The sequence below is a fragment of the Cornus florida genome, unplaced genomic scaffold (assembly GCF_030987335.1).
Source record: "Cornus florida cultivar Cherokee Brave unplaced genomic scaffold, ASM3098733v1 CherokeeBrave_3.0.0_Hap2_Chr02, whole genome shotgun sequence".
NCBI lineage: Eukaryota > Viridiplantae > Streptophyta > Magnoliopsida > Cornales > Cornaceae > Cornus > Cornus florida.
Window position 1 is genome coordinate 24,551,608 of NW_026775572.1, and position 24,132 is coordinate 24,575,739.

At 34.9% G+C, this 24,132-nt stretch overlaps 2 protein-coding genes across 2 annotated transcripts; both read left to right on the forward strand.

The window, feature by feature from the left end:
- The first annotated feature begins 1,321 nt into the window (after positions 1–1,321).
- Positions 1,322–2,904, forward strand: LOC132294314 (uncharacterized). Its single transcript, XM_059792122.1, has 2 exons — positions 1,322–1,656; positions 2,238–2,904. The coding sequence occupies exons 1-2, from the start codon at positions 1,444–1,446 to the stop codon at positions 2,709–2,711; spliced, it is 687 nt and encodes a 228-aa protein (XP_059648105.1). The 5' UTR covers positions 1,322–1,443; the 3' UTR covers positions 2,712–2,904.
- Positions 2,905–18,010: 15,106 nt separating this feature from the next.
- Positions 18,011–23,704, forward strand: LOC132294315 (tubby-like F-box protein 8). Its single transcript, XM_059792123.1, has 5 exons — positions 18,011–18,647; positions 19,642–20,106; positions 20,277–20,364; positions 21,763–21,895; positions 22,642–23,704. Exons 2-5 carry the CDS (start codon positions 19,759–19,761, stop codon positions 23,351–23,353), a joined length of 1,281 nt encoding a protein of 426 aa, XP_059648106.1. The 5' UTR covers positions 18,011–18,647; positions 19,642–19,758; the 3' UTR covers positions 23,354–23,704.
- The last annotated feature ends 428 nt before the right edge of the window (positions 23,705–24,132 follow it).

The window sequence follows — 24,132 nt, forward strand, 5'->3', positions numbered from 1 at the left end:
AAGGGAAATTTCTTGCTAAAACAATTCATAAGGAACTCTTGCTAACAGGTGAAACTGGAGGAGGGTATTTTTTGCAATTCATAAATAAAAATAAAAATAATTACAAATCCGTTTAAGAAATATATTTTATTGATACGCCTCAGCGAAAAGTTTAGTAGTGATAGAAGATTATGATTCAATAAATTTTAGAAGCATATTTTTTAGGTGACATGAATTAGGATTTCGGTGACAAAATGAAAAGTCTAGAAATGTACTTATAAGATTGACAATTAATTTATGTATTTTACATATAAAGAAATATAAATATAAGAATCAGAAATTCTGAGCATGATCGTGATGTGATCCCCTCCGCATGGGAGCAGGGACGGACTGTCATCTATAATATACATGTGATAATATTTAAAAGAAATTCCATATATATGATAATTGGTATACATTCCCTATCCTAAATTTTTTAGTTTCTAAATTTATCTCTTTTAATGTTTTCTTTATTTTCATTTTTACTCTTCAAATTTCTTTTATTTCCTTAGTGAAAAAGTAAAAATTTCCTTCCTTAGTCAAAATTGTAACTTTATCCTTTCAAAATTCTCTCATTTTATCTTTCTTTTTTTCTTTTTCTACTTCTTAAAATTTTTCCTTTTTATTGTGTATATTTGAATAAATATTTTCTTTTACCTTTTATATTTTATATTTGTCATATTATGTATATATATTTTATACGGTGCCCAAACTTGAAATTCTTGATCCATCCCTGCATCAGAGGTTTCGTGTGGTTCTAAACATAGAGAGCAATTTTTAGATTAACTATAACGGTTTAGGAAATACACGTAAATTGTCAAGTTATTTAAAATTTGGAGACGTGGATCCCTTGTTTTTGTGAAAGCAAGTGGATGTAATGTTAAAAATGACTTTACATTGACATTTTACATGTTATTCGGATACATTTAATCAGAACACTTGGAATTTCAAAAAGATGCGAAGTACCACAAATATGAAGAATGAGGGATCAGGTGCTAGTAATTAAAAAACATGCAGCGGGGATCAGAACTTTCCTGATATAGATTTGGTAAATATTCCCACATTTGTATCCATAGAAAACAGTTGATTTAAGATCAGATTTACAGCCTGTGATTGACACTTTTACATGTAAAATTCAATCTTAAAAACATAATTTAGTCAACAGAGTGAAAAAATAGTCTTTGCCAACCATGGCCACCCTTTAAACTTTCCCAACCAGAGAATGAATGTCGGAACTGCCAAATCAAAGTCATGAACATATATTAGTATATAAACATAGATTTACACCACAAGGAATCTCACAACCCATTAATACCTTTTCTTCTTAGGCTTCTTCCATCTTTCTCTCACTGCATAGAGAGAGAGAGAAAGAGAGAGATCTAGAGAGAGCGTGTGTTGTTTTTAATTTTGAGCTAGGATCAAGAAATGGGAGCCTGTGCCAGTGTGCCCAAGGCCATGCTAGCCGAAGCCGGCCGTACGGCGCCACCACCGGAGCCGGCAAAGGAAGAAAAGGAGGTGGAGGAAGTGAAGGCAGAAGAACAAAGGAAGCCGGTGGAAGAAAAGAAGGTAGAGGTGGTGGAAGATGGTGCGGTTGATGAGAATGATAAGCGCCAATCTCTTGAGGCTTTGCTCACCGAGGTAATAATTTATATATTAAATTTTCTAAATGCAACGTACATAAAAACACATAAACAAACATGTGCATATACATTATAGGTAAATTCACTTATATTTATATACACAAACATCAAATTTGTGGAATAACATAGTCTTGAGTCTCTTTCACCACTTTTGATCATATTGATATTATTCTTTAGACTTTTCACGGAAACGTGAGGAATTGGGATTTGGCTAATGTCAACTTATTATTACATAAAATTAAGCTTTATTATTTATTTAATTAAATTTTTTTTTTTCAAAGTTGTTATTTATTGACATTAATTGTCATTTATCACAATGTTTTGGAGTCTTGGATGGTATGATCTCCCAAGCCTCCATAGTATTGGTTGAGGATTGAATGGCAAAATGTGTATTTGTGACTCTTATAATATGTATGAAGGAAAAATAATAAGAATAATATGTGTTATAAGTTGAACACTACAGTACCAAAACACTAATACATGACCAAGTCAATACAAATTATAACAAATTACACATTGCATATATGTATGGTTTAATGCAATTAATTAATTAATGAACTATTACTTTTCTTATTGTAGCATCAAATTAAAGAAGTGAAGGAGTCACCAGAATCTGAGAACACCACCACCCAAAAAGAAACCATTCCATCAGAGACATCACAAAAGCCAGAAGAAGAACCAAAGGCCAAGGAAGTGTCCGTTGCAAAAGAGTCACCGGAATCTGACACCACCACCCACGCCGAAACCACCATTAATCCTTTGGACACAGTACAAAAGGCAGAACCACCAAAGGCCGAGACGGTCACCATTGCAAAAGAGTCACCGGAATCTGACACCACCACCCACAAAGAAACCAATATTTCTTCGTCAGAGACGGTACAAAAGGCAGAAGAACCAAAGTTGACCGCCAACTTGGTTCCCATTGCACGAGAGTCACCGGAGTCACCGGTTCTAAAGGCGGAAGAAGAGGAGTTTCCGGTAGCAGATGTGGTTGCAAGGGTCCCGACGATGTATGAACCTGAGACCATTAAAGAGGTGAATAAAGCAGCATAGTTAATGGTATTTATGCTGAGCTGAAATGGGAGGCTATCAATATATGTCGATATTGCTTACACACTAGGAGGGGTCCAGCCTAGCTGTTAATTAGCTAGTGAAAAAGTATTTGACATAAACTCTAGTACTGTACTCAGGATATTTGGTTCTTGTTGATTATTATTATATATTGTTTTAAAAGTTTTTTATTTTATTTTCATATATTGTTTGTTCAATCCATCTTTTCTTGTCATTCAGTAAATGTGACATAATATTACTTAAAAAAAGGAAAATCCAACTACAAGAGAATGTAGGGATACTGTCCAACTCGTTGGGGGAACCATCTCGCCCCACATATATATCATATCATATTATATAGAATCGACACTTCTCAGTTCCACGCCATCATGCGACCTCCTTCAATCCTTCACCATATACTCTCTTCTTTTTCAGCCACATGCCATCATGCGACCTCTCACAGTTGGGTTTTGTCCTTTGGTTCTTCACCATATTCTTACTTTTCTTTTCTGGCCACATATTTCCGATCAATGCTAAGACCCTAGTCTCACACACACACACATTGAAGTAACAAGTTCTCGCAGTTGGGGTTTTGTTTTCACATTTTGATTTGATCGATCATCTAGTTTTTTACTTTGATTCTCTTTCACAGTTTGATTTTGTAGTAATAAAAATTCAAAAAAATTCTCAAATTTAATCGTGGGCGGGGTAGTGGCAAGGCGGGGGCGGCTGCCCGCCCTATTGCCATTCCTAAGAAGTATGGTGCCACATTTAATTAATATTTTACATCCAAAAAAATGAAACCTAAGGCTCTGTTTGGACGTAAAATATTTCTATTTTTTTTTTTCTTTCTATATTTGGTTGTCGTAAAATATTTATAATGAAAAAAAAAAATTAAAATTTAACAAAAATAAATTATCTATTAATTTTCGATAAGTTAATTTACATGTCCTGATGGACCGACAAAGTAAAACTAAAAAAATATTTTATCTAAAAAAAAAAACAAAAGATATTTTTTAAAAAGAATATTTTACATCTAAACAAACGAGAGTAAAAAATTTTTTTTTTTTTCTTCCCCAAATTAGAGTTAAATCCATCATAAACCTTGAGAGAAGTTTTGGAAGGTACGAGGCAATGATTCTCTCTCGATAAGTTATTCACTTATTATAGAAGATTTAATTTTCTCAGGGATTAAAGCAAATAAATACCCCTTTATAAATCTAAAATCATGGAAAAATGCTAGGAGGAGGACCGTGGTTTACATATTAGCTGCAAGTGAATTAAATCTAAAACTTGGGTCCGTTAAATGTAAATAAGTGGTGGAAGTAAAAGAAAATGAGGTAAGTGACGATAACTTAAGTTTTTAATGTCAATTTGGTTTAGTATAAAAATTTTATAAAAAATTTATGTAAAATTAAAATTTTATAATTTGAATAGAATGTAACCTATCATAAAATAAAGAGCAATATTGTAAGTTTACAAAACTTTCTCAATAAACCAAAATTTTCTTGTGTGTTTGGGAAGAAAATTTTATGAAAAAAATAGGTGGTTATGAAAAGTGATTATTCTCAAAATTTTATTTTTCGTAATCTTAAAATATTTTTTAAAAAATTATTTCTTTTCTTTTCTTGTTATTTCTTTCTAACCAATTTTTTTATTTATTTTAAATATAGGGTTAAGTGCAAAAAAACCCCTTGAACTACGTTTGAATTTGCAAATAACCCACTTGAATCATATTTTGTGCATAAAACCCCCTAAACTATCTCATTTTGTTGCAACATACCTTAAGAACTATACTATATTTCATTAAATGACCATAATGCCCCTTCTTCTTGAATTACATTTAATATATTTTTCTTATCTAAATAAATTATGAAAAAATTCATACTCATTTGAGGAGATATTTTTTATTAAATTTACTTAAATTTACCTTTAATTTTTAATTAATTATTTAAATAAAAAATTTAGTTTAGTTTTTTTAAAAAATTAATTAATTTTTTAATTTTTAATGAATATATTACATGAAAAATAAGATATTTTTTTTCAAAAGTATTTTATTAATTTTTCATCAATATATTGTATGAAAAAAATTATATTTTTTACAATAAAATTTTTAAATTGGTTATAATACGTTTTATTATAAATAATAAAGTTTTAATAATAAGTTAATCAATTTAGAAAATGGTAGTTACAAATTTATTTATCTTTTTTTTTTTCATTTTTATGATAATTTGATACTAAAAATAAAACTAAGGTAAATAGTGTAATTAATATTCACATAAGAGAAAAGATAATAAAAATAATTTAATAAGAAATGAAAAGTTTAATGAAAAAGGGTAAAGTAGTCTTTTATGATGAATTTGTCCTTAATTGCAACAATTCAATAGTTCGGGAGGGGGGGTGGGGGGGAGTTTTAATTTGGAAGTGTTGCTTGTAAAAGGATAATAGTTTAGGGGTTTTTATTTTTTATTTTTTATTTTTACACTTAATTCAAAAATATATTAAAATTTAAATAACTAATAAAGTATTAATGATCAAGCTAGGGCAAGTTACAAAGATCCATTCCAATAAACTAAATCGAAGGAAATGGACATGACGTAAGCTTTGTTCAAGCTGCTGTGATATTTTCTTGTTAATATATATATGAGTAATGATAGGGGAACCGAAAAGAAATTCCCAAATTAATACCGAATTTGACGTGATTGGCTATACTTATCAGGTGTTAAATAATTATTTTTTAGAAATTGTTTAAGTAGATAAGGTGGACAAAAACACGTCAAATTCTGGACTTATTCGGGGAAATCATTCGGTAACCTTATCATTTATATATATATATATATAATTGGGTCAACGGACCATAGTGTTTGGAACTAGTGAGTTGGGCTAAAACAAGTCAGGCCATTAAAGTTTATGTAACGGGTGGGCGCTTACCCATTTACCCAAAAGTTTGAACTATTAGGTAGTGCTGCATACCCACCCACTTATACTCAATCACTTTCCCATTCGATTCCGGTATGGGACAAATGACCCTTGTTATATTTTCCCCCACCCAAACCGCAATGCACTCGTTGCAGCTCGGGCCACCTTGCCTATCCGGGGTGCTCACCCGGACGCCTTCCGGGCCGGACGATTGGTGTGTCACCGGATCAAAGACTGGGTCTGGCTCTGATACCAACTGTAACAGGTTGAGCACTTACCTATTTACCCAAAAGCTCGAACTATTTGATAGTGCTGCATACCCGCCCACTTATATCCAATCACTTTTCCATCCAATTCCGATGTGGGACAAATGACCCTTGTTACAGTTTGGTACTACATACAGAAATCACAATTTGACCTGGTAGTATTACATGGATGTATATTGTTAACTGTTCAATAATTGCAATTGTCTCCATTAGATATGGTAATTGGAAGACACACTTACCTTATAGGCACATGTATAGTTTTTCATTTTTATAGAAAAAGAAAAAGAAAGTTGTTATATGAAAATAAAATTGACAAAAATTAGTTTTTGTCAACTCCATTAATGCAGTGTTTGGGAAGAGGTGTGGGAAAAAAGAATAATGAATGAACGAACTTTTTTTGCTTGGTAGAGATGATACAAAGAAATAAATGAGAATATAAATGATGACTCTTCCTTGTTTCTTTATAAATTTTTATCCTCTAAAAATGGACAAAAGAAGTAATATTATAAAAATTTTAAATTACAGTACTATCCTTTATAAATTACCATATAATAATGATAAAAACAATTAAAATTTTCTTTTTCTCCTTCCTTTAACGGACATAGTAAATTATGAATTTATTCTCTTATTTTCTATCCAACCGAATAAAAGAAGGAAGTATACAATCTCTTCATTATGAATATCCCTTCCATTCATTTCATTCATTCTTCTATTCCTTGCATCCAATTTTTTTCTAATTGGCTATTTATACCAAATACTACTAAGTGAGAAGCTCCACCTCCTTATTTATTATATAATTAACCAATTAAAATAGTAGGTATAACAATTCAATACAAATATTCGGTGCATGAATCATTTTCTATTTAATTTTCAAAAAAACAACTGAACTGAATCAAACATGTCCATCTTCTTTTGTTACTTTCAATATCAAGGGCTAATATTCAGTTAAAGAAAGATGCTCCACTATATTTCAATTTTTTGTTTTCAAAAAATTGTTAAACCAAAAAGGGAAAGGAGAGGAGACAAAACATTTGCCAAACAATTTCTTAGTTTTACCAATTGACAAGTATTGCATTATAAGAACATCTCCAGCAGTATGTTAAAAAACCCTTTTTGTGTAAAATATACCCGGCCACATATGATTTGTAAATTTTTTTCATCTCCAGCAGTATGTTAAGATACACTACCACATCACCAATGTGTAAAAGGATTGTGTATTTTACATAGCACTTTTACACTACCATGTAAGCATATTTTCTCTCTTCTCTCCCTTTCCCACTCACGGTTCTCTTTCTTCTCTCTCATTCTTTACGCCTCTTTGTTTCCCACTTTTCTAGAGTGCAATAGAGAATAATCTGTAACTGGCGGCAAGGTAAGAACTACCCAACCATCTTTTATTTATTTATATATTTTTTAATAAACATAATTTGATTCATCACTTTCATTTGATTTTTATCTTCTGCAATCATATTGTAGATTCTAGGTTTTTTTAGATTTTTTATCCTTTTACATTCTATTCTAATGAGATAAATATGTACTAGCCAAAGATTAGATATATATATTAATCACGTAGTTTCTACATACTTGAATCTTATTTTTATTATTTGTTATAAATTTCCGGTGGCAGTGGCGGTGGCGTGAAAGGTTTGCTATTGACGGGATGGGAAAGTGAAATATAGGGGGAAATTATTATTATTTTTCCTAATTGAGGAGGATTGGAACGTGAGATTTAATAGCCAAAAAGTAAACTGAGTAAAGTAGGTTTGTAAAAGTTATGTAAGGCATTGGGTATATGTCACGCCTCTAGACCGTAGTCTGGATTGTGAACACAACACGTAAACAATCACAATCTCAAAATTAATAAATATCCCTATAACCTGTCTCAACTATACATCCACATATCTATTTCCCTTTACAAAAACAATACTGAAAATAAATAGGTAAGACGCAAATATTACAACTTTAAAATTTTAAAGTCTGAAATAACATTTATTAAATGCCTTGGATATTCTAATAAAATAAATATTGAAATCTTAACTCATACACAATATCATGGTATTGCATTTTAATCCACACACAAGCATGGTAAATTAATAGGCTAATTAATTCATGGTTGTATCACATAAGAAACATACTTTCTATCTCACATTTACCACATAACAATATAAACAGTGCTTTATAACATTTAGAAGATCAAGTACAAAACTTCCCATTTCAAGAAATTTTATAACCTATATTCTAATTTTCAAGTAGCAGCCTATGTTTACAGGGTCATAACTTTTTCCACAGTTGGAATCTAAGGCTAAAATTAGTATCATTGAAAATCTTGTTTCGAGCTAGTCAATTTAGACTAAAAAATCGCTCAATTCGGATTTAAATTGAGGAAGTTATGGTCAGTTGAAGTTCAAGTCACTGTGCAAGAAATTCTGCAGATTAAGGCGTGAACCTGGCAGCCTATGTTTACAGGGTCATAAATTTTCCACAGTTGGAATCTAATGTTGATATTGGTATCTTTGGAAAGCTTGTTTCGAGCTAATCAATTTAGACTCAAAAATCGCTCAATTTGGAATTAAAATGAGGAAGTTATGGTCAGTTGAAATTTAGGTCGCTGTGCAAGAAATTCTGCAGATTAAGGCTCGAGCATGAAGAACCCAGATTCGTTTTTCAGCACTATTTTAAGCACAAAACACATAAAATTGATTCCTTAAAGGTAAATGGTGCGAGAGTTAAGTAATCCTACCTCAAAGAAGTTTGAAACTCAACAACAAACACAATCCAAAGCAATCCAAGGATGAATCAAAGCCACCCAAAAGTGTAAAAATTGAAGAACACTTCTTGAATGCAACCACACTTTTTTCCCCTTTTTGAAACCCAAATAGTGAGAAAGTATTTGTAATCTATATACCAGAATGAAGATTAAAATCTCAGGAACATTTTTCATTCACAAGTTTCCACCCACTTCTCATCACAAAGTCCTCAAAATGCCACAAAACCAAAATGTCTATAAAGAAGAACAAAGGAACGAAAATATTGTTCTGCAGATTGTTTTATTTTGTCTAAAACATGTTAATCACAATACAAAAGTCACCATATACACACACAATGAAGCCATGTGTCCCTCCACATGTCAAACATGCACCAAGCCAAAGCATACCCCCATGAAATGACTAAAAGGCCCTTCTCACATTTACCAATTTCCATTTATGCCATGCTTACAACAAAAGACCATAATACCCTCCATGAGATACCAAATGCCAAATATGCTATTTACATCATAAAAGTCTATAATAGCCCTTAAGAAAGAATTAATGACATTTAATTAAATTAGCACACATTTGCAAAATAATCATAATTCTGATAAGAAAAATAAAATGCATGAATGCTTAAATGTTCGAAAAAATGATAAAAATGCAAGTGCTCACAATACAAGGATTTCGTCCCCGAAATTAAATCGTACTTAGGGAAGAAAATAAACTCGGATACACATAACGAACATCCTGTCCCCATTCCCAGGTAGCCTTCTCAACACAAAACCTTCACGAGAGTCACCGTTTTACCCCTTAACACTTTGTCCCGAGTGTCAAGGATCTGAACGGGTCCCTCCTCGTAAGAAACATCCTCATCAATGTCAACATTAACCCAACTCAAAACATGTGATGGATCCGGCTCATACTTCCGTAGCATCGAAACATGAAATACATTATGGACTCTATCTATCTGTGGTGGCAATGCTAATCTGTAAGCAACCTCGCCCACTCGGTCCAAAATCTCAAATGGCCTAATAAAACGAGGCGACAACTTGCCACTATTTCCAAACCGTAGCAATCTTTTTCGTGGAGAAACCTTGAGAAACATGTGGTCTCCCACCTCAAATGATAATGGTCGTCTCCGTCTATCTGCGTAACTTTTCTATCGGCTCTGAGCAGTCAACAACCGCTGCCGAATCAACTTAATCTTTTCTGTAGTTTCCAACACAATGTCTGCCCTAAGGCGGCTGTGTCACCCACCTCAGTCTAACAAACAGGAGAACGACAAGGCTTACCATACAATGCCTCAAAAGGAGCCATCTCAATGCTTGACTGATAGCTATTGTTGTAGGCAAACTCAACAAGAGGTAAGTGGTCCTCCCAACTACCACCAAAATCAAACACACAGGCCCGAAACATATCTTCCAAGATCTGGATAGTACGCTCCAACTGCCGTCCGTCTATGGATGGAATGCCGTACTAAAATGCAACAGTGAACCAAACGCTGCATGAAGCCCTTCCCAGAAATTCGATGTAAACTTGGCATCCCTGTCCGAAACAATGGACAATGGAACCCCATGTAATCTGACGATCCCTTTAACATACAATCTGCCAAGTGCCTTAGCAAAATCTGTCGCCTTAACTGGCAAAAAGTAAGCGGTCTTAGTCAATCTGTCAATATTGACCCAAACTGATTCATTACCCCTCTGTGACCTCGGAAGTCCTGTCACAAAATCCATGGCAATACACTCTCATTTCCACTGTGCTACTAGTAGTGGCTGCAACAAACCTGCAGGTCTCTGGTGCTCTACCTTTAACTGCTGACAGGTAAGACATCTGGCAACAAACTGAGCTACATCGGCCTTCATCCCATTTTACCAATACTGGCGTCCCAAATTATGATACATTTTAGTACTACCTGGATGCACAGTAAAATGAGAAGTGTGAAACTCCCGTAACACATCCTCCCGACAAACCATAGGAACCACAAGCAAACCTCTGAACCGTAAACCACCATCCGTGTGTAAGGTCTAGTCCTTTACTATGTCCTCACCTAAAATCAACTGATGAATGACAGCTAAATCTGAATCCTGTCTCTGTGACTCAATCACCCATGTAACAAGAGTAGGTTGAACCACAAGACTAAACAGAAAAACTGACTCATAATCAACACTGTCATCATAACACTGCAATCCGATCTCTGCCAGATCCTCCAACATCTTCCATTTCCGAATGGCTAACTCAGCCAAAACTCCATGAGATTTCTAGCTTAAGGCATCTGCTACCACATTTGCCTTTCCCGGATGATACTGAAAATCAAAATCATAATCTTCCAAATACTTAACCCATCGCCTCAGTCTGTTATTCAAGTCATTATGAGAGAAAAGGTACTTGAGACTTTTGAGATTCGAGAACACCTCGAATCTCTCACTATACAAATAATGCCTCCAGCTTTTTAAAGTAAAGACAACTGCTGCCAACTCCAAGTCACAAGAGGGATAGTTAAGCTCGTAAATCTTTACTGTCTAGATCCATAAGCAACTACCTTACCACCCTGCATGAACACACAACCCAAACCATCCCGAGAAGCATCACAAAAGACAATGTCACCCAAGCTACGCTCAGGTATCACCAATATTGGAGCTGTAGTCAATCTAGTATTCAATTCCTGAAAAGACAACTCACAAGCTTCAGTCCAATCAAATCTGATCCCTTTATGGGTCATCCGAGTCATAGGGGCGGCTAAGCGAGAAAAGCCTCTCACAAACCTACGGTAATAACCCGCTAGGCCAAGAAAACTCCGAATCTCATACACATTCTTGGGACATTCCCAATTCAAAACTACTTCTATCTTCGAAAGATCAACTGGCACCTCATTACCCGAAACAACATGTCCCAAAAACTTTACCTCTTGTAGCCAAAATTCACACTTTGAATATTTGGCATACAAATGGTGCTCTCTCAGCATCTGTAACACAATCTTCAGATGGATCTCGTGATCCTCTTGAGATCGTGAATACACAAGAATGTTATCCACAAACACTACAACAAAATGGTCCAAATATCTGTGAAAGACACGGTGTATCATATGCATAAATGTTGCTGGTGCATTAGTCAACCCAAAAAGCATCATAATGAATTTATAATGACCATACCGCATACGAAAAACTGTCTTTGGAATATCCTCATCCCAAACTCGTAACTGGTAATAACCAAATCTCAGATCAATCTTAGAAAAACAACTAGATCCCCTTAACTGATCAAATAAATCATCAATTCGCGGTAAATGATATTTGTTCTTGATAGTTGCATGATTCAATTTTCAATAATCGATGCAAAACCTTATAGAACCATCATTTTTCTTTGCAAACAACACTGGCGCGCCCCATGGTGAAACACTAGGCCGAATAAAACCCTTCAGCCTCAAATCATCCAACTGCTTCTTTAATTCCTCCAGTTTTACTGGTGCCATACGATACGGAGCCATAGAAATCGGCGCAGTACCAGGCATCAAGTCAATCACAAACTCAATTTCTTTTCTGGGAGGTAAATCCGGTAAGTCATCCGGAAATACATCCAAGAAGTCACAAACAACTGACGGATAAACTATCCCCATATCGCCATCTTCTTCAGCTAACATGTTAGCTAAGAAGAAATCACAACGGTCCCGACCACGAACACTATAACAAGCTAAAACCAGGGAATCACCTTGATCTCCCACAAACACAAAACAATCTTCCTCCGGTGCACACACTGAAACTCTACCACGGAAGTAATCAATTGTGGCATAAAATGATGATAACTAATCCATCCCAAGAATGATGTCAAACCCTGTCATCCCAAGAAGGATAAGATCAAATACCAAAGTCTGCCCAGCAATAATGGCCCAATCCCGCACCACTCTGCTCACAACTAATGAACCACTGACCGGCGTATCAACACACAACACTCGGTCTAGAAAACCAACCTCCAATCCCGATGCAAGTGCAAATGTGCATGAAATGAATGAATGAGATACACCAAAATCAAACAAAATGCGAGCCCAAGATCCAAAGACTGGAAACATACCCCTCACTACTGACGGTCCCGAAGATGACTCAGGAAGTGCATACACTCTGCCCTGGGATGCCTGAGCCTGTGAACCTCTAGCTTGAACCCCAGACTGCTGACCAGTCCCTGAAGGAGTACCCCTCCCAGCTAGTCTTAATCCCTGTGAAGACATGGCTACCTGTGGTGGTCTAAACCCAGAATATACTGCAGCAGACTGAAATGGTCTCTGTTGTGTACCACGGCCACTACCAGAACCTCTGCCTGAGCCACCAGTCCTCTTTGGACAGTCTCTAACCCTGTGGCCCTGCTGACCACATCCAAAACAAGCTCCATTAGAAAAAGACTGTGGACAATCAGACACATAATGGCCAGACTGCTGACATTCGAAACATATGACCTCACTCCTACTAGCTACTGATGGTACGAAAGTCGAAGGAGTAGGTCGGCCTGACTGCTGTCCTTTAGACCTAGATGAACTCCCTCTCTGCCTCTTGCTAGACTGACCCTCAGCCCCTGAACCACTGGCTCGTCTTTGCTTCCACTGATCCCGAGTCTGATTTTTATCATTCAACTCAGCTTCAACAATTAATGCCCTTTCTACCGCCTCAGGATAAGTCTATAGCCACTGTGATGCCACAAAAGTCCTAATCCGATAATGGAGTCCCTCTACAAACTTATGGACTTTATATGATTCCTTACTTACAATCTCCGGAGCAAAACGAGAAAGAGAAGTGAATCTATTCTCGTAATTTGTCACTGTTATAAAACTGTTCTGGAACAGAGAGATAAACTCTTTGTGCAGCTCCCATTTTTTAGTCGCAAGAAAGAACTTATTGTAAAATAACTCTTTGTAAGCATCCCACGACAATGTCTTCACGTCTATTCTGTTAGATACTGACTTCCACCATAATTTGGCATCCCTAGTAAAGTTGTAGGTAGTCAACAGAATCTTCGCATAATCATTTTCAACTGCCAGAGCATCAATATGATTTTCCACATAGTCAAACCAGTTGTTTGCCAACAACGGATTAGTCCCACCCTCAAACAGTGCAGGCATGAGTCTGACGAATATAGAGATAAGTTTGAGACGTCTTTTTGTCTCATCTTCCCCTGCAGACATCACTGGCGGTGGCAAACCTCCCTATCCCACAAGGTGAGATGCAGAACTCTCCCCTGACCGTCCAACTGCAGGCCCAATCTCTTAGCCTCTCGGTGCCCTGTCCTTCCTATGAGGCGGCATACTACAATGAAATGCAAGTCAAAAACAATGTTACTATCCACAATCCCAAACTGACTCATATGAATAAAAGCCTTTAAACACATAACATGCTTTGTCGTAATCAAATAAACACGTAATTACATATACACATAAGCATGCTTACAAGACAAATAACAGATAAACATGTAAGCACATAAGACAATGCAAACCCCTACACACACAGCTGTAAACAGACCTCTACTCGTCATCCTTAGATTATAGGAACCATGCTCTGATACCAATTCTGTCACGCCCCTAGACCGTAGTCTAGATTGTGAACACAACACGTAAACAATCACAATCTCAAAATTAATAAATATCCCTGTAACCTGTCTCAACCACACATCCACCTATCTATTTCCCTTTACAAAAACAAGACTGAAAATCAATAGGTAAGACGCACATATTACAACTTTAAAGTTTCAAAGTCTGAAATAACATTTATTACATGCCTGGGATATTCTAAGAAATATAATACAAAACAGAGTCTATTATGCGGAATGAAAACATGACAACACCAGCCCCGACTCTGTCTACAGTTGATGAGGAACACCCTCCATACCATCCATGCCATGACCTGAAAAGATGTGAATAATATAGGAATAAGCAACTATAGCTCAGCAGGAATTACTTAAAGCGCATTCCTTAATACCTCCGTGAATCCAAACAAAGAACGGATAAAAGATAAAAGGATCATATAGGCTCAGGAAAACAATATAACATATGAGATAATAAAATGAAGTGTCATGTAATGTCAATGCCAATGCTAATGTCACTGACACCTCTCACTTCCTAAAATCCCATTTTCATCACAAAAAGTTAATATAATCCGCCCAAGGCTGCTCCCCAGTACCACGAGAAGAGAGTTGATCATCTATCCCTGATACAAGGCAACTCCTTGTGATCATTTGGGGCTCTAGTGACACAACTACGCGTAGAGCTACTCCCTACGTCTCCTCTAGATTCCCATTAACTGCACAGACAAGGCAATTCCTTATCCGGTTTTGAAATCATTAATTCAATTCCCTTTTCTTTTCTAAACTAGCGGATACAAGGCACTTCCCTGTTATCCGACTTTCAAAACCATTTAATGAAACATTTACACTTTCCTTTTTATTCCAACATCATCCCCATGCTCATGTGAGATGTATGTATATTTGTATAACATGATGTACTAGTAATAAAATAAATATTGAAATCTCAACGCATACACAATATCATGGTATTTCATTTTAATCAACACACAAGCATGATAAATTAACAGGCTAATTAATCCATGATTGTATAACGTAAGAAACATGCTTTCTATCTCACATTTACCATATAACAACATAAATAGTGCTTTATAACATTTAGAAAATCAAGCACAAAACTTCCCATTTCAAGAAATATCATAACAACCTATATTCTAATTTTCAAGTAGCAGTCTATGTTTATAGGGTTATAACTTTTTCCACAGCTAAAATCTAAGGCTGAAATTGGTATAATTGGAAAGCTTGTTTCGAGCTAGTCAATTTAGACTAAAAAATCGCTCAATTTGGATTTAAAATGAGGAAGTTATGGTCAGTTGAAGTTCAAGTCGCTGTGCAGGAAATTCTGCAGATTAAGGCGCGAATCTGGCAGCCTATGTTTACAGGGTCATAACTTTTTCCACAGTTAGAATCTAAGGCTTAAATTGGTATCATTGGAAAGCTTGTTTCGAGATAGTTAATTTAAACTCCAAAATCGCTCAATTTGGATTTAGAATGTGGAAGTTATGGTCAGTTGAAGTTCAGAACGCTGTGCAGGAAATTCTACAGATTAAGGCTCGAGCATGAAGAACCCAGATTCATTTTTCAGCACTGTTTTCAGCACAAAACACATAGAATTAATTCCTTAAAGGTAAAGGCTGCGAGAGTTAAGTAATCCTACCTCAAAAAAGCTTGAAACTCAACAACAAACACAATTCAAAGCAATCCAAGAATGAATCAAAGCCACCCAAAAGTGTAAAAATTGAAGAACACTTCTTGAATGCAACCACACTCTTTTCCCCTTTTTGAAACCCAAATAGTGAGAAAGTATTTGTAATCTATATACCAGAATGAAGATTAAAATCTCAGGAACATTTTTCATTCACAAGTCTCCACCCACTTCTCATCACAAAGTCCTTAAAATGCCACAAAACCAAAATGTCTATAAAGAAGAACAAAGGAACGAAAATATTGTTCTGCAGATTGTTTTATTTTGTCTAAAACATGTTAATCACAATACAAAAGTCACCATATACACACACAATGAAGCCATGTGTCCCTCCACATGTCAAACATGCACCAAGCCAAAGCATACCCCCATGAAATGACTAAAAGGCCCTTCTCACATTTACCAATTTCCATTTATGCCATGCTTACAACAAAAGACCATAATACCCTCCATGAGATACCAAATGCCAAATATGCTATTTGTATCATAAAAGTCTATAATAGCCCTTAAGAAACAATTAATGACATTTAATTAAATTAGCACACATTTGTAAAATAATCATAATTCCGACAAGAAAAATAAAATGCATGAATGCTAAAATGTTCCGAAAAATGATAAAAATGAAGTGCTCACAGTATAACACGTGGTTGGTTGTTATTGGGAGATACTTTTTTACACAAAAGGTATAAAACAACAGCTGAATTTAAAAATAGTTAGTACAAATTTTTTGTGTAAATCTACTCTAATACATCAGATTTACACAAAAAAAAAAAAAAAATTTAACATACTGGAGATGCTTTAATACGGACAATGCTTAGAAGTTCATACTTATCCTGATGTGGTACAAAATTAGTGAAATAACCTACAATATAAAATAATATTACGAAAAAACTAAAAAGATTTAAGAGGTTATCTAGATTAAATCCTAAATTTTTTAAATAAAATAATATTACAAGATACCAATAAAGCTCTGGATGATTAATAGAAAGAATAACTATAAATGTAATGATTTATTTTCCACCAAAAGAAAAAGAACACAAGAAATAACCAATAACAATCTATCATGCAATCAATAAATCTTCTATCAAATCATATGAACCAGATTTTATGTAATTGAGTGTACTTTGGATAAAAACAATTGATAAGGATATATAAGGATTACACATTAAATCATGAAAGATAAAAGTCAAAACTTCCAATGTTAGCATATTAGGGTTTCAACGGAGTAGTTTGAGAGAAATAAAGAGAGGGAGAGTTAAATAATGATTTGATTTGCATCCATTTGGATTAACCCGATAAATATTCAATTTTTTTTTTCTTTTTATTATTTTCTATTTTAAACACACTTGTCACATTACTTTTGCGCCACATCATAGATAAACATGTACTTCAAATTATGACATATTCAAATTATAATTCAAATTTAAATTGCCGATACCAAATTGGACAGTCCCAAATATAACTTAAATATCAATTACTGATAATATATTAGCATAAATGTCAACTATTGATAATATACGGAGTATTTGAATTTGGAATCAGATAAAGATGGATTTGCCCAAATGACGAAACTTCTATTACCATGCTAAAGCATTACTTAATTAGGTGTACATAGTCAAATTTTGAATAAAATGACACACAAACATGACTAAATTTTTATATTATATTATTTTATTAACTAAATTAAATAATACATTTATGTAATACAGTGTTTGAATGTAAGAATTCTACTCATTCTGAATCAACACTATAAATTAAATTAAATTATGGGATGTCCTTTTTTTTTTTTTAAGGTGGTGTCCAATTTGGACACATATTCTTCTATGTCCAAATAAATCATACAAGGTGTCTCTCCCTTATTTTTGAGGTAACATTTACATTAGTGGGCGTAATGGTGTGTGGACTCAGCCGTATAGTAGCAAAACCGGCCACACTGATTGTTCCGTTATGTGAATCAGACGGAAAAGTCAAAACGCGATTTTGGTAGTTGCCTTGTGGCCGTGTTTGGTGATGTAGGTCCAATCAAAAGTAATACACATACATACATTATTTACATATACTACGTATATATATATATATCGATACACACACACATATAGTATATAGTATGATTCAACAATTAAAATATTATTATGTTGCCTTTTTCTTTTTCTCTGGTTTGTTCAACTAGATTTAAATGTTCTCTTGGAGTCCGGATGAGAGAGAGAAGATAGAGAGAGAGAGAGGGGGAGAGAGAGTGTGATACATCTCTGACCCGCTTTTCTGGGTTCTAAAAGATCTAACAATTTTTCTCTGAATTTATACACACACAGTCACTTGTCTTCGTTGTATTTTTTTTTTTTCCTTCATATCTAAGGTATAGATCTCAGATCTCACTTCACTAACCTTCAATATATACACATTATATATATGTAGTTGCAGTCACATCTTGATTTGCCTTCAAATCGTTAGGTTTTTGTTGGGTGTTAGGTTTTCGTTGCGACATTGTAAAAAATCTTAGCCTTTCAGTTCGATTTTTCTTGAGGTCTCCATCTATGTGTATATATCGAATTTTTTTTCCCAACTTTTGGGTTTTCGCGAGTTTCTAGAGAGAAAATTGGGTCAACTTCTAGGTTTCTCTGATTTCTGAGCTTCGATTTTGTGATATTTTAAAGAAATTCTTTGCGCTTTACATGGTTCTTGCAGAACTTTGAAGAAGTCATGGAGCTTTCATAAGCTTATAGCGTTTAAAAATCAACAGGTTAGTCTTCTCAGACTTTATTTTGTGATTAAATTCCGGGGAAAAAACTTTATTTTGTGATAAAGGCACCGATTTTGTTTATATTTACACCCAAATTATTACTTATTTATACATATGAATATATAATTTTGTTAAAGCATGCTTATAGATCCACTGTTTAAGCTACAATGATGGTGCTGATGCTTCTTTATTTAGCCTGTTTTGTTGACTTGCCATGATGCTAAATCATTACCAACTTAATTTGTGTGTTGTATATGATTATTCCCTTGTTCTTGTGTGTATTTTCAATTATCTAGATTTGGGTTTGTTTCGCCTGTGGGTGCAATTCATTTTTTGGTTAATTTTCTTTAGATTCTAGGCAAGAAAGCTTTTTGCACATGTGCTGAATTTAGTTTCTTTTCACTTTAGCTGAGCCAGAAATGTAAAACTTGCTGTCAAATTTGTATGAAGTATTCCTATGGCAACTAATTTACATTTTGGGTGTTGTTGAGTCCCGTACCGTATGGGAGTTTACTCTAGTATTTCACAAGGACATTCAATTTTTTTAGATCTCAAGATAGTACTGTTTTAGCCTTGGGTCCTAAGATAGTCTTCAATAAATCATATTTTAAGAACCAGTAGGCTCTGGTTATTGTAGGTCTAACAACCTAAAAAAGTTCTTTCTAACAACACTTTGGTGATTTAGGCCACCTTTTCAGGCGCATGTGAAGCTTTCCTTTTTCACCCATCTCTTTTTCTTTTCTCATCTTTGCTTTTCTTTTCTCTTGGTGTCTTTTTCTCTCTTTTCTTTTCTCTTCTTTTTTTCCTAGTTGAAACTCACACACCCACTTTGTCCTATGGCGGCTTGAACCCTCGACCTTCTACTTTGGAAGGCGAGGAAGTACCAATAGGCTATAACTATTTGGCGGTACATTTTTCTCTTTTCATTCCTGTATTTCTTCACTGTTATAAACCTAGTTTACCTTCTGACCTTCTGTTTATTGTTTATTTGCAGTTGTTTTAATATTAAAAGTGGAATGTAATTTATCACACACAGAAGGAAGGAGGAAAAGAACGTGTGTGCGCATTATTCTGGCATCTTACTTGCCATCTGTCAGCTTGGGGGGTTTAAATGTCATTCCGCAGTATAGTTCGTGACGTTAGGGATGGTTTTGGGAGCTTATCCAGGCGGAGTTTTGATGTTAGGCTGCCTGGCCATCACAGGGGGAAATCTCATGGTTCATTTCATGACCTGCATGACCAGCCTTTGGTAATTCAAAACAGTCGTTGGGCAAACCTCCCACCAGAGCTACTTTTTGATGTGATCAAGAGGTTGGAGGAGAGTGAGAGTACATGGCCTGCTCGGAAGCATGTTGTTGCATGTGCTGCTGTTTGTAGTTCATGGAGAAGTATGTGCAAAGAAATTGTTAGAAATCCAGAGTTCTGTGGGAAGCTTACTTTTCCGGTTTCCCTGAAACAGGTAATGATGGATTTAATTTTTTGCTGTGCTAATTTGATAAATTTGTTTGAGATATTGTTATGTCATTTAGTTATAGGATTAACCCAAAATTGCCTATATGGGGATTATATTTTTCCATATGATGGTAGGGACAATAATTTCCTAATTTTTGTTCATATTTGACTTTTCAGCCTGGACCTCGTGATGGAACTATTCAATGCTTCATCAAAAGAGATAAATCTAATCTAACATACCACCTTTACCTGTGTCTTAGCCCTGGTAAGCATCTTGTTGAAGGTTTGGTTATGCCAAAATTGCTACATATTCTTACTCCATGAAAATATTGCTTCATTTTTTAATTTATGTTTTTTTTCCATTACTTTGATCAATTTGGTAAAAAAAAAAGAAGCATTTTGTTGTTTGGTTTTGGTTTATTATATTACCGATTTTCCAGTTTGATTTATATTGAAATTTTGTTTTCAATAGTTCTGATTATTGGTATCATGATGTGTAATGCACACCTGCAGAAATGACACTTACCAGGTTATTACAAGTAATCTAGTTCTGGCATAGGCTAGGTTGCATTTTTTTAATGGAACTGTTGGAGAAATAATCTTGCATAGTTGGAGAAATAATCTTGCATACACTAAAATAATCCCAAGTTTTGTTCTACAGATTTATTTATACGTATAAATGCCAATAGTAAATTGATTAATGTTTTCTTGTAGTTGTTTAATAGTGTTATGTATTTCTCAAATTCTTATTGGGTTGGGCTTTGAGTTGTAGCTGATTAATAGTATTGTGAGTATATGCATTAATGTTAACATATAATATTTATAATTTAAGTTTGGTTAATTAAACAGAAGAAATATGCATGTAAAAGATACTTCCTAGAGTACATTGTACATTTGTTCCATCTTGATGCTGCTCTTATAGCTCTACTAATGGTGATCAACATTGATAAGTTTCCCGTATATGTCTTGGTGGCATTATGCAATTAATTTCAATCTCCTTCTGACAGCCTTCTAAAAAGCACTTTGGTAATGGATTCTTTCAGTTGTCTAGTCTGTGATCCAAACTTTGCCAGTTTTTTAACTTCCGCCGTTTCATGGCATTGAAAACTTCTCGAAGTTTTTATGTTTCAGTAAATTTATTGTCCTCTTTGATATGCTGGAAGTTGTGCATATCAATAATGCAAGAAAATTCTAGGCCTTTATTCCCTGTTGTTGCAGTGATGCCAAGTGGATCATTTTTCTCATGGCTAGGGATGCATAAACTTGTTTAGGTTAAACAACTCTCTGTCATTACCACTTGTTACATCAAGTAAAAGCTGATTCCCTACAGACTCTCTGTTGAGAAAGCCAATTCAGTGTTTATAAGATCCTTAAAAAAATAAAAATATTGTCACGGCCATTCGACGTCTTTTTTTCTTCTATTTACTCAAGAGTTGTGGTAAATTGTAAACAATATATATTCCCCTTTCCTCTTAAATTTTATCCATCCATTCGTGTTCTGTGTCATGAGCTGTGTGGTGGTTGATAAGTCAAACTGGTCCTTTCTGCGTTGGTAGTTTAGTGTTTTTTTTTTTTTTGGCTATAAATAAAACGTGTTTTACTATTTGAAATTTGTCTCTGTTCCTACTAAATGTACCTGTTATGTTGTGATCCCAATCTACAGCTTTGCTAGTTGAAAATGGGAAATTTCTTCTTTCTGCAAAAAGAACTCGACGAACTACTTGTACAGAGTATGTTATCTCAATGGATGCTGAAAATATTTCAAGATCAAGCAGCACGTATATTGGAAAGCTGAGGTAACATAAATAGATCCAAAAGAATCTATATTTTTTCATTTCATTATTTTTTTCCTAATTGAGACTCACACACCCACTGAGCCCCTATGGGAACTTGAATTCTAAACTTTTTACTATGGAAGGAGAAGAAGTACTCCTAGGCTACAGCCCTTGGAATATTTTCATTTCTTTCTTTTATGCACTTTACTTCTTTGGTATCGTTATTGCAAACTACTTTGAGTTCTGGGAATCTCTCTCCTTTCTCCTTGCTTCATCATGAGAAGGTTTACAAACAAAAACGAAAACAAAAAAGTCATGAGAAGGTTTTTACCATACAACAACCAACATACTGCAAGAGTACCCTTTCTGACAAGACAGGACCACTCAGTGGTAAACTCTAAATTTGTCAATAAGAATTGGCTGCTTTCAACAGAGCATTATTATTTAATCGGGTTTTAGTATCACAAGTCGAATGAAAAGTTAGAACTATACACCATAAACAGTGTTCATTCCTCACAAGGAAGTAAACCTGTACTTGATGGGTTTGTCATATTGGGGATTTCAAATTTTAGTGCATGTAAATCGATGTATTTTCAACTCTCTAATTGATTGTGCTTGGATTAATTATTTATTCAATACTTTTTTCTTTTTTTTTTTTTTTTTTTTTTCCGAACAAGATGAGATGTTTCTGTGGGCTGCAAACTGAGATTATTTTTCAATGAATGCCAGATTTCTCATTGATGGTTGAACTTCATTACTTATTTCAGATCAAATTTTCTCGGGACAAAATTTATAATATTCGACACACAACCTCCATATACTTGTGCCCATATCCCTCCACCAGGGCGAACAAGCCGGAGATTCTATTCCAAAAAAGTCTCCCCAAAAGTCCCTACAGGCAGCTACAACATCGCCCAAATCACATATGAGCTAAATGTACTTGGGACACGAGGCCCGCGAAGGATGAACTGCATCATGCACTCAATCCCAGCTTCGGCACTAGATGCAGGTGGCGTGGTACCTGGTCAACCAGAGCTTCTCCCCCGCTCCCTGGAGGACTCGTTCCGGAGCATTTCCTTTTCAAAGTCCCTCGATCACTCTGTTGAGTTTAGCAGCTCGCGATTTTCTGAAATTGCAGGGTCAATCAATGAGGATGAGGATGGCAAGGGAAGACCCTTGGTCCTTAAAAACAAGTCCCCGAGATGGCATGAACAGTTACAATGCTGGTGCCTGAATTTTCGAGGGCGGGTAACTGTTGCATCGGTCAAGAACTTTCAATTGATTGCTTCCGCACAGCCAGCCACTGGTGGACCACCAACTTCTCAGCCGACCCAACCCCCCGAGCATGACAAAATCATACTGCAGTTTGGTAAGGTTGGCAAAGATATGTTTACCATGGATTATCGTTATCCTCTATCTGCATTTCAGGCATTCGCGATCTGCTTGAGCAGCTTTGATACCAAATTGGCGTGTGAATAATAGAAAATACAGTAGGATGGTACTGAAAAAAAGAAGCAGAAAGAGAACAATGAGAATGACTTTCCTTGTTTTCAATTTGTTGTTAAATTGCTTTTCTTTTTGCGTTATTATGATAGGAGTTGGCTTTTAAAGTCATTTATGTTGTTGTAGTAGTACTCATTATAATTGTGGTGTGGTGGTTCGATGACAGAGTCGCACCATTGTAAAAGTCAAACGTTCTTGTTAAGACTTTGTTGTCAAGTTGTCCTTCTATTTGTTTCTTCTAACTTGTTTTACCTCATCAAATGAGGAAACATTGTAATGTGTTTCTTGAAATTACTTCTGAAAAAGCAATTCACTCTCTTTTGGCAACGTACACTCCTGTGGATAGGAGATTAGAGGCCAAAGGTTTCGTGTCAAATTGCACCGTCCTTCGTGTGAGAGACTTGTTGGGTTTGTAATTATATTTCTATTTTTGTATATATATTGTATGTCTTAACCCGAAAGATCAGTGTAATTTATTTATTTTGAATGACCTTATTATAATTATAAAATAATAATAATAATAATAAAGAATCAAGTTCAAAAGAAGTCTTGAGAACTTCAAACGAAGAGAATGTATATAATTTTTTTATTTTTTATTTTTTAGTTGCCTGGCAAGAGAAAAGTCACACGGCAACTACAAGAAACATAACAACGAAACAAAACATAGCTATAGCAAACTAACTGAACAAACCCAACAAAACAGAAAAACAACAAGACCAGCAAAAACAAGACAACCAACAAATTAGTTTGAATCA

Bases quoted from the DNA above. Each gene is read 5' to 3' on its own strand.
- LOC132294314 (XM_059792122.1), top strand. From the start codon at position 1,444: ATGGGAGCCTGTGCCAGTGTGCCCAAGGCCATGCTAGCCGAAGCCGGC. The intron at 1,657-2,237 runs GTAATAATTTAT...TTCTTATTGTAG, and splicing joins TTGAGGCTTTGCTCACCGAG to CATCAAATTAAAGAAGTGAA.
- LOC132294315 (XM_059792123.1), top strand. From the start codon at position 19,759: ATGTCATTCCGCAGTATAGTTCGTGACGTTAGGGATGGTTTTGGGAGC. The intron at 20,365-21,762 runs GTAAGCATCTTG...CCCAATCTACAG, and splicing joins TTACCTGTGTCTTAGCCCTG to CTTTGCTAGTTGAAAATGGG. The intron at 21,896-22,641 runs GTAACATAAATA...TACTTATTTCAG, and splicing joins ACGTATATTGGAAAGCTGAG to ATCAAATTTTCTCGGGACAA.